Source organism: Notolabrus celidotus, chromosome 16, assembly GCF_009762535.1.
Source record: "Notolabrus celidotus isolate fNotCel1 chromosome 16, fNotCel1.pri, whole genome shotgun sequence".
NCBI lineage: Eukaryota > Metazoa > Chordata > Actinopteri > Labriformes > Labridae > Notolabrus > Notolabrus celidotus.
In genome coordinates, this window is record NC_048287.1 from 1,801,890 (window position 1) to 1,813,543 (window position 11,654).

At 41.2% G+C, this 11,654-nt stretch overlaps 1 protein-coding gene and 1 non-coding gene across 2 annotated transcripts in view; one reads left to right on the top strand and one right to left on the bottom strand.

Moving 5' to 3' along the window:
• The window catches only part of LOC117827649 (CMP-N-acetylneuraminate-beta-galactosamide-alpha-2,3-sialyltransferase 1-like), a 48,157-nt gene extending 36,853 nt beyond the window's left edge, over nucleotides 1–11,304 (bottom strand). The window contains exons 1-2 of the mRNA XM_034704279.1: nucleotides 10,657–11,304; nucleotides 2,866–3,059 (exon numbers count right to left, since the gene is read on the bottom strand). Coding sequence (XP_034560170.1) covers nucleotides 2,866–3,059; nucleotides 10,657–10,947 — 485 coding nt within the window. The 5' untranslated portion in view covers nucleotides 10,948–11,304. The remainder of the gene's footprint in view (nucleotides 1–2,865; nucleotides 3,060–10,656) is intronic.
• Nucleotides 8,593–8,756, top strand: LOC117828584. The gene has a single exon (XR_004634447.1). It is a non-coding gene; the product is annotated as a U1 spliceosomal RNA (small nuclear RNA).
• Nucleotides 11,305–11,654: the final 350 nt, after the last annotated feature.

Below are 11,654 nucleotides of genomic sequence, written 5' to 3' on the forward strand. Positions count from 1 at the left end.
TTATTATGATACAAGACATGTCTGTTTAAATTAAAATGATGGACAAGTGGCAGCTGACTGGATTTATTTGAGAAGTGACGGGGCCCTTCAGTAGGAAATCACCGGATCAGTTGATTGAATTTAAGAGACGCTTTAAAAATGTGACATGGGAGAAGAAAAACCTTTTCACATACAGTTAACGATTACAAAGGTCCCCGTTCCATCCAAGGTTTGAACCCCCAAGGTTTACCAAATTCATTTAAAGGGTAGCAGGTAGTATGGTGACCTCAGCTGTCAGTTTTAATAGAGTCTCTGTTTTCAAGGCTTTTCTTTAACCCTCTGTACTCCCTGTAGTCGTAGTGCTTTTCAAGGACAAGTTGGGCCATTGCAAGGACACAACAAAAGGGCATTTTGACCGGAGGAACTTTACCCTGGAACTACGTGCGTTTCCACCGGAGGAACCAGGGTCTAAGTTTAGTTGTTCAGAGGTAGATAATCTCCCCCCAAAAAGACCCTGCTAGGGGGGTAGTACTTTTCAAAGGTCCCAGGACTTTCGAGGGGCAGGGCCTGCAATGCTGAACGTGTCTGATTGGTAGATTAACCTCAGTGATTTTATTCCTCCCTCCGTCCACAATAACATCACACACATCTGTGATTCTCTTGATTTCTCTTTCTTTCATTAGTTTTTATTTGTTCTATCTTTTTTGTATGTGTGTGTACTTTTCAAAAGAAGAAGCTGTGATTCTCTTGATTCAGCAGCTTGTAACAGTAGTCTTCTCTCAGCCCACCGTGAATGCGTCTCTCCCGGTGTTACGGTTTTAAAAGTGACCCTGTAAACTGGAGACCTTCAGCTGAACGTGTCAGTGTTTGTGGAGTTTACACAGCTGTTGAAACACAGAGGGAGTTCCTGGGAATGCAAACTAGTTTAGTTTTTATTAAGATTTCAAAATATCCTCATCAGATATTTAATGATCGTCTAAAGACGTTTATGAGGGATGCATCCGGCTGAAAGTCGTCAGTTAACAGGGTCGCTGTTTAAACCAAAACACCGTCCGATCTCTGCCACGGCTTTTTGAGTTCAAAAGGATTTTAAAGGCGTGTTGAAACGTCTTTGCTACTCGCGCTTATCTCCTCTCACGTGTTGATTCAGTGAATCCATCTGTGATGAAATATAGCACCATCTAAAACAGACCAGCTGAGTCTCTTCATGCTAACAGGCTAACTGTTGTGTTGCTCATAATGATACCTGCCTGTCCGTCTGCTTCTATGGTGTCATCTGTGATGAATGGCATTGGTCTTTGTTTTACTGCCCTCTACTGGTCTGGTGGTGTAGTGTAGCTTGTTATCCTCCGATGTGGTGGTCTGGTGTTTTTTCTCCATATGTCACTGGTCTGATTTACACAATCTACCCGGGACTTCAGCCCACGGTCAAAACGCAGACAACAATGTGGGCACAGGAACCTTTTAGTTCACGGTAAAGTAGTTCTGGGGGCTAAAAGACCCTGGAACTCTTGGTCGAAATGCACCTTAAGTGTCTCTTTAGACTCATGGTATCGTTTTGTTCAAGTATGCACAGATACTTTATTTACTTTCTAATTCTACCTGAAATCACTCTTGTAAACACGCAAAGAACAAACAAAGATCAGGGGCGCTGGTTTAGCTCGGCAGGCATAGACACTACAGTCGTCATCACACTGGTCGTGGGATTTATACCTGGTCTACACCATAGACTGTATAAATAATGGACGTAGTCTCCATGACGTCACCCATCTGTTCCTGAAGCGCTGTTTTGAAGCCAATGGTCGGCGGGAGCCATATTGGAAATGTTGAACTCAACATAACTTCTGTCGAGCTAGTGTGAGGTAAAGAGACGGGCCTTTAGCCTCATCGCAAACAGCTACAGTAATCCCGCCTGTCAATCAAGTCAGCTGTTCCTCTCATAACGGAAAACTCATAATTTTAATATCTTCAAAAATGCTGTGTTATGAATAATTCACCACCCTTACAGTGTGTTCAACTGTTTTTATTTGTACCAGGCTGTAAACATGTTTATTAATGCTGAAAAGATTGTCTCTTTGAATGGGTGTCTATGTGGTTTCCGGTGTTTCTGAAGTCAGCCTCAAGTGGACACTCGATGAACTGCAGTTTTTAACACTTTCGCATAAATGTAACTTGCTAAATGCTGCAAAGTGCTCTGCTCATGGTGGATTAAGATGAGATCAGACTGAGTCCTGTCTGTAAGATGGAACTGGATCTTATCCTGTCTTGATGTTGGGTCTTTGTTAATAATAGAACATAGAGTACGGTCTAGACCTGCTCTGTTTGGAAAGAGTCTGAGGAGAACATTTGCTGGGATTTGGCGCTGAATAAATATAGTATAAATTTAGAAAGTGTAGACTTGTTTATAAAAAAAACAACTATGTTTGTTGTTATTTATACCCATACCACCTTAGCAGACAGTTTCACATTATCTAACTGTTAGAAAGGCAACAAAATCAGACTTGGCCTCTCTTCATTAGATGCAAAAAGGCACATCTGTAAAAGACACCGTGACACTCTGTTGTTAAAGACATGGGATGAGAGTGTGCTGGATATTTTGAACATGTGGGTTAACTATCTGGATTTCACCTCAAATAACATGGGGTAGACACATTTCTTCCCCTGTCTGTTTTTGTACCGCAGCATGTATGTTTGTGAGGGACAGTGTCATTGTGACTGAGGAGATGGAGCCAAAGCTATTGAAAAAGGTAATTGTAATAAATGAAGATACTTTAAACAGGCAGACATAAAGACATGAGACAAAGGGAACAAAATGTTGACATGTAATAACATGCATGTGTTTGTGGTAGCCTCACAATCACACCATAGACTGAAGTGGCAACTGACCTTATGATGAAGTCACTGGAGTCGATGAGGCTGCCGTACAAGGAGCCCTTCAGGTTCCCAGAATTCCCAACCACAGCGCAGGTCCTGCAGCGCTCAGGACTGGCATCCATGTAGAGCACGTCATCGGGGATGACTTGGAACAGCTCCTCCACCACTCCACTGAAGTTGGCCGGCTGCCTCTCTGACTGCAACCACTGGTGACACAGCAGAGAGAGAGGCCTCAGAGAGAGCGGCAGCTCCAGGGCCACTTTAAGTAGAAGTGATTGAACAAGGGCAGCGGAGCTCAAGACACCGAACACATTTCTGAAATAACCTCAGGGGCGGCTTAGCTCTGACTGCGGGGGGCTCTTTTGGCTCGGGCTCCTTCTGGTGGCTTTTAACTCGGGGAGACAGAGAATAACTATAGGAATACACACTGTGTGCTGTTAATGATATGGTGCTGTGGCAGCTGGAAACAGAGCGGATACAGAATGTTCTGCAGTAATCTCACCAGTTTAGATGCTGAGTTTAAGCGACTCAGACTAAACTACATTTTGGGGGCTTTGCCACTGAGCAAATAATCTCCTGGTGAAACTTTGTTCACTTTATTTAGCACAAAAAATGATTCATGAAGAAGAGCCTTTAATCAATGACTAAAACTGTGCTTTAGACCAGGGGTTCCCAAAGTGTGGGTCGGGACCCCCTGGGGGGTCGCAAGACACAAATGGGGGGTCGTGAGATGTCTTCCAGACTGTTTAAAAGTTATCTAAAAATAGTACATTTTACCCATTACAGTAAAAAATATCGACAAAAATAGTAGCTAACCTTGAAATGAAACCTTGAAAATAGAAAATGTAATGAGTTTTCTGCCTTTCTTTGTTTCCAGATGACTCCTAAGTTTAGAGTTAGTGAACAGTTAATTATCAAAGGCATCAGTAGCAGCAGGTTAATTCATAACAGCACAGGAAACACAGACACATGCTCATATAGGTAGGGTCATTTTCTGCAAACCAGCTAAATGAAGACACATTAAATCACTTTGAGGGACAGGGCGAGTCTTTGGCACCAATATTTTGGGAGTCATTGGGATGAAAAGTTTGGGAACCCATGCTTTAACCCTTAACAAATGGATTAAACGAGTCATAGTGGACACATTTCCTGACTAATTGCAGACATTTCACTGAGCTGTGTAACATGCAAGCTTTGACATGTAACAGGGAGTCTGGGTGCACCTGAAAGGTCACACCCTTGTCTTGCAGGGGGGCCGCATGAGCCATCTGTCTGCGCTAACGCTGATATGTGACACTTGTTTCATCAGGCTCCCTCTGAGCAGCACTTTCCAAAACCAGAAGTGACAGGAGGCAAGCTTGCAGTAATTTTTCTATTCTTGCCTCTAATTGGACACGGTGTGAGGTGAATGTGAATATACCTGAGGCACTGGATGCCTTCCAGACAAAGGTAAGATAATAGTGTGACATAAATTTTGCGAATAGGCTTTTCTAATTTAAAGAGCTGCACTTCAATAATGGGACTCACAGTTAGTACAATATATATTGTTTGGATTGGATTAAATTGGGACTGGTGTCTAATAAGTTATACGGCTGATGTGAATTCTAATTTTCGAGACGGTGGATTTAAACAAGACATCGTCCATAAAACACTTCTACAGCTATGCTATCCAATAACTCTGGATTCATTTTTATGTGAGATACACTTTACGATCCCTGAGGATGGCCGGCCAAATGTGCATCAATTAAGACGCTTTAAGAGAAACTTAAATAGAGAGGAGCAGTTTCATTAACACTCACAGCCAACACAAGGTCTTCTTGTCAATCACTCTGAATCTGAGGGTTTCCCCCCCGAGCTGCCGTTTAATGTTGACACTCAGCGATCAAGCAAGTGACAAAATCCATCCTGGGAGAGGCAGACATACAGATCCTGACACTGACTGCAGCGCCGGGTTAAAGTGTGAAAGTTGAGTGTGGAGTGTGGAGCCAAAGAGAGGCACAAACTATTTATAGTCTGTTTACTTAAAGCAATATACACACAACAAGATATCTATTTATATCAATTCATAGATATAGATATAGATATAGATATAGAGATGGAGATATATATTTAAAGCCTCTGGAAACGTAATTGGAATATTAAACATTCCTATAGAATATCAAAATCTAATGTGTAATCAAGCTTCAACAAAAATCTGAGTGAAAATAAACATCCACAACTCTGAAGTCACTCTGTTCAAAAACATCTTCTTTTACAGGTCAGAGCATTTCTCAGGACTGTGTGGGCGTGGCCTAACTCTTTGATTGACAGGTCAAGAGAGAGTTCACAGCCTGCATGTTTGAGCCGTCTGACTCTGAATCTAAAGACATCAAAACTCCACAATCTGAAAATGATTCATTTACAATGGTCTCTGAGTGCTGAGTCACAACATACTTCAGAATCAGGACTTCTATCATTTATTAGTTTTATCACTCTGTAGTCTCCGGGGCATCAGGACCATGGGACGCCGAGAGCAGCGGAGGCTGAAGTGGACTATGTTCACCCAGAGGAGATCGGCTCCGGGTGTCAGATGGAGCTGTTTGTCTAAACTCTGAGCTGTTTGAGGAAAGTTAGTGAACCGGTTCTGGGGATAGTTAGTGAAACGGTCCTGGGAAAAGTTAGTGAACCGGACCTGGGGAAAGTTAGTGAACCGGTCCTGGGGAAAGTTAGTGAACCGGTCCTGGGGAAAGTTATTGAACCGGTCCTGGGAAAAGTTAGTGAACCGGACCTGGGGAAAGTTAGTGAACCGGTCCTGGGAAAAGTTAGTGAACTGGACCTGGGGAAAGTTAGTGAACCAGTCCTGGGGAAAGTTAGTGAACCGGACCTGGGGAAAGTTAGTGAACCGGTTCTGGGGATAGTTAGTGAACCGGTCCTGGGAAAAGTTAGCGAACTGGTCCTGGGGAAAGTTAGTGAACCGGTCCTGGGGAAAGTTAGTGAACCGGACCTGGGGAAAGTTAGTGAACCGGTCCTGGGGATAGTTAGTGAACCGGTCCTGGGGAAAGTTAGCGAACCGGTCCTGGGGAAAGTTAGTGGACCGGTCTTGGGGAAAGTTAGTGAACCGGTTCTGGGGATAGTTAGTGAACCGGTCCTGGGAAAAGTTAGCGAACTGGTCCTGGGGAAAGTTAGTGAACCGGTCCTGGGGAAAGTTAGCGAACCGGTCCTGGGGAAAGTTAGTGAACCGGTCCTGGGGAAAGTTAGCGAACCGGTCCTGGGGAAAGTTAGTGGACCGGTCCTGGGGAAAGTTAGTGGACCGGTCTTGGGGAAAGTTAGTGAACCGGTTCTGAGGAAAGTTAGTGAACCGGTCCTGGGAAAAGTTAGCGAACTGGTCCTGGGGAAAGTTAGTGAACCGGTCCTGGATGAAGTTAGTGAACCGGTCCTGGGGAAAGTTAGCGAACCGGTCCTGGGGAAAGTTAGTGGACCGGTCCTGGGGAAAGTTAGTGAACCGGTCCTGGGGAAAGTTAGCGGACCGGTCCTGGGGAAAGTTTTTGTTGATTTGGGTTCCCAGAGGCTTTAAGTTTTGTTAGATCTTATGTGGCCTGTAAAAACCGACGTCTCACAAATTCCACATCACCAGTCTAAGGCTAAGCCGACAAAACCAACACATTAACATTAGTATAAGCCTCAAGTTAACGAGGCCAGGGCTTCTTAAGGCCCACTTCTGATTGTTTAAATTCCAAAGGACCACCTGAATAAATGAGAAAAGAAACAGTTTGATATCTTCTCTGGTCTTCCTAACACATCCCTGATGCTCATGTTGAAGAGGCTCTTTGATGGTTTCAGTGGCTTATTCGACAGGATCTCAACACGTACATCACACCACATATGTCCTCATCTCACCATCACTGTCTGCTATCATGAATTCAAATTAATCCTATTCAGAGTAATCTTCCCTCACCACATGCTTCAGAGCTGGATCTGGCACAGTTACAGTATACTTTAATTTATGGCTTCAAAAAGTGTGAAAAACAACAGCTCTGGTGTTAAAGCACCCAAGACAATACAAGACAACTAAAAGTGTCTTAATACGTGTCTCTACCTGATATGTGTGGTGTTACATCAATGCCATGATGTCACTAAACACATATAAAGACAAACAGATCATCACATTCTGGTCTTCTTTCACTCAGAGGGGATATCTGCATGTTTATACCTTAAAAAATATATCCTTTTATAAATGGGACTGCATGAGGTTCATGAAACACACTGCAGGCAGAAGAACACCTACTGTTTGTCAGCGAATGGTGCAAAAACAGACTTGCTTTTATGTGGCGTCTTGAAGCTGGCTTCCTGAATATTTTGTTTTGCTTCAGTTGTCTCCACAATAAATTGATTGTACTCTTCAATTTGTCTCTGTCTCAGCTCCTGGGTCCCTCTGTTGAGAGCACACCCTGACAACTTCATCCTTTTAAACACTTTTTATTTTTAGTTATTATTTTCTTTAGTTTTTATCAAACTAATTAACTGATTTAATTTTATTTGATTATCAATTGTTTTAATATTTCTTTTTCTCTTTATCTCCGATGTGATGTCGTCTTGTGAAAACCTTTTTATTGTCCATTAAACGCTTTTATTTTCTTATCTATTTTTACTCATTTATTTATTTATTTATTTATCTATCTATTTATTTATCTCTTTATTCATTTATCTATGAATTAATATATTTATTTATTCATCTATCTATTCATTTATTTATTTATCTATTTACCTATCTATCTATCTATTTATTTAATTATCTATCTATCTATCTATCTATCTATCTATCTATCTATCTATCTATCTATCTATCTATCTATCTATCTATCTATCTATCTATCTATCTATCTATCTATCTATCTATCTATCTATCTATCTATCTATCTATCTATCTATCTATCTATCTATCTATCTCAACTCAACTCAACTCAACTTTATTTATATAGTACCTTTCATACATAAAAACATGTAGCCCAAAGTGCTTCACAGAGTAACAGACAGTAAGAAAAAAACAGTAATGGTAAAATTATAGAAGGCATGATTTAAAAAAAAAGAAATACTTAAAAAAGAAAAGAAAATCAACACAGTAAAATTAATAAAATAATTAAGAGTGGAAATAAAAGTTAGAAATAAGGTAGAGTTAACGAGATCAGATGAACACAATAAATAAATAAGATAAATAAATACATGTTAAAACAATGGTTTAGATAATAATGATAAAAATAATAATAATAAATAAAATAATACAATAATAATAAATAATAAAACAATAATAATGATAATGATAATGCAGTCCAGGGCTAAAATAAATTACTCCACATTAAAAGCTAGATTAAAAAGGTAAGTCTTAAGTTTACTTTTAAAAACACCCAGAGAGCTCGCTGTTCTCATGTCCAGAGGCAAAGAGTTCCACAGCCTAGGGGCATAAAAACAGAAAGCTCTCTGTGCCGGTGCCTGTGTGAGACACACGAGGAACATTTAAAAGGGAAGCATTCGAGGACCTCAGTGATCGAGCTGGAACATAAAATGACAGGAGATCAGTAATGTATGGAGGAGCAAGGCTGTTAAGAGCTTTAAAAACAAGTAAAAGGACTTTAAAATCAATTCTAAAAGAAACAGGGAGCCAGTGCAGAGTTTTTTAAAGAGGAGTTATGTGGTCAGTTTTCTTTCTCCTTGTTAAAACTCTGGCTGCAGCGTTCTGAACAAGCTGCAGCTTTATACTTAAGGATACTTACCTGGCAGGGGAGATACCATGATCAAGAAGGTGGTTCACCCAGGGCGAGGCTCAGCCATTGCACTCCGGCTGTGCTGACCCCTGCGAATTCCCCAAATGTGGGAATCTCGACTGCATAATTTGTGGTAGTGGGGGACTGCGTTCGGGCTCTCCCCTGATTTTTTTTTTGGGGGCGGCAGTAGCTCAGTCCATAGTGACTTGGCTTGGGAACCGAAGGGTCGCCGGTTCGAGTCCCAGTATGGACGAAGTTTGGCAAGTGGACTGGTGACTGGAGAGGTGCTGGTTCACCTGCCTGGGCACTGCCGAGGTGCCCTTGAGCAAGGCACCGAACCCCCAACTGCTCGGGGTGCGCTGGTTGACGGCAGTATCCTCACTCTGACATCTCTCCCTAAGCATGCTCACTGCATGTGTGTGCATTTGTATGTATATACCAAAAAAACTGTATGTGTAGCATGTCCAAAATAGCACGAGTGAAAAAATTGAATTTCCCCCCTGGGGATCTATAAAGTACCTTTCTTCTTCTTCTTTCTTTCTTTCTGAGAGATTTTATGGGCAGGCCCGTAAAAAGGGAGTTACAGTAATCGATGCGGCTTGTAATAAAAACATGAATTAAAATTTCGGCATCTATCTGTGTTAAAAAAGGTCTGACTTTTGCAATATTTCTAAGATGATAAAATGAAGTACTTACGACCTTGTTAAAATGAGCATTAAAATTAAAATCTGGATCTAAAACCACTCCCAGGTTTGTGACCTTTGATTTGAGTTGACTGTTAAAATCTCTCAGTGTAGTCTGGAGTCTATCTATCTATCTATCTATTCATTTATCTATTTATTTCTCTATTTTTTATTCATCTATTCATTTATATATTTATTTAAAAACATCTTTAATAATGATTTATTGATAATTAATAAGTAATTAATTAATTATTAATTAATAATATGTGATTTTTATAATTTTATCTGCCAAACAACTGAATTTCCCTTTGGGATTAATGAAGTACATTCTATTCTATTGGTCTGCTGTCTCATCACTCATCACTGTTTCATTTATTCCTGTTAAACATTTGTGTTGTATTTCGTTTTTGCATTGTTAGATTTTCTACCCTCCACTCTGTCTGTTCATGGTTTATTTTGTCAATAATCCTGCCATGCTTTGTTTGTCAAAGCACTTTGTAAATATTTGTTTTTAAAGGTGCTACATAAATACAGTTATTATTAGTATTATTCTGAAAGCAAAGTAAGGAAGAGCCCTGAAAATTCTCTGAATAGCGCGCACACTTACACCAGCATCAGTGTTTGGGTCAAAGTCTCTTAAAATGTTCTGTATCACTTGGTAGAGTCGACCTTGTCTGCAGCTGTTTGTAGCCTGGCTTGTATTGCAGTGTCTCAACAAAGCGGCAGAGCTCACCGGCATCCTCTGTGGGTAGTACACTTACTATATCTCATGCTACCCCGCTTAAAGAAGAATAACTGTTCCTTCAAACTGAAGCTGGAGAAAGGCATTGTGGGAAATGTTGGTGAGGCAGGTTAAGTATAGGCACACCAGTTAAAAGTGGAAGATGAAAAAAACATCATATTTCCCCCCTAGAGGTTCAGACAGGAATAAATGCGGCCAAGCACATGATCAAGAGTGACATGTTTCATTATGTGTGAGCATGTTTGCTTTCAGAGTCACCTGATCATATATGAATAAATATAGATGAATGCATTTCTTCAGTTATCACCTATATATTTAAGTTATGGTGGAGCACATCTCTGCTCTTTGAAATACATGTGGGAAAGATGGTGAGAGAAATCCACCTCCTCACTTGGTAATATGAACAAATTGTGCGTGGGAGTTTGCTTCACAACTTGATCCTGCTGAAGATCCCTTGGATTTGGAACAATCAATGCGGCAAAAACAAACAGTTCTTGGGAGCATTAAAGCAGTCTGTGTTCTGTGTTCTTTATTCATGATTTCTCTTTTCACCACCTCATCTGCCCTCAGAAGCTGAATGTGCATTTTCTCAGTCTCCTATAGCAGAGCAAATCCCCCTACAGCTTCCCCTGAACCTTACCTGCCACCATTTGAAGGTTTCATCGGAGAGGACGCTGTTCTCCCTGGTCATCAGAGGGTGGATGGACTGATTGAAGCGCTCAGCAAACCAAGGGTCATCCTCCAGCTCTGTCATGCACTGTCGACAGGCACACAGCCCTTTGGAGAAAAAGTTGTCTGATAGGCGGAAAGCGTTCTTGAAGAAGTAGAGAGAGGGATCCCGGAAAGTGTAACTGAAGAGGAACATTGTGAATGTGATGACACAAAACAGCAGAGCAAAAGTCCTGATTTTTCTCCGCTTTGGTAGAGACATGTTGTCACAGTCAGAATCCGCTGGCTGGGAACTTTGGAGGTGCGACAGACAAAAATAGCATCATGATAATGCTGGAGTCATGAAGGTGTGAGAAAAAACAACCCTGATGAGCACATGGTGCAGGAGCTCAAATATACCACTGCACACCCTCTTGTTCATTTCAGACAACACAGGATTAGAAGTCCACTCAATCCATCAACATGTTTTCTGTTCAGATTCTCTGGACCCTAGAGATGTAAATCCACGACGTGATCCAGTCTGCTTGATGGCTCCTGGTTAGTCAGACTCATCCAGATGAACTGACGTTGACTCTGTGAGGTCAGTGACTGATGTGCCGGTCATTCTTTAATGATCCACCTGGAAGGCAAATAAAAGGACATATTTGTGACACACAGAGTAAACAGGGGGAAAACAGTCTGCCTCTAATACTGTTTAACTCTGAGGACACAGGGATGGTAGATTGTGCACTGCTCAGTATCATTATTGTAATTTAGCAGCAGTAATAGTCCTTGATGAAACGCCTCTGTAATATCACACCACTATTTTCAGTGACAGTCTTTCATTTTCAGTGTGTCGTTTATGGATCTGTTTTCTCTGCCAAATTACAGAGGATGTGTTGCAGTCCCCGAGCTCTTAAAAACACCATCATCAAACACCTCGAATGTTTTGATGGATTGGGCAAATTATTACCGTTTTCCTGGAACAAA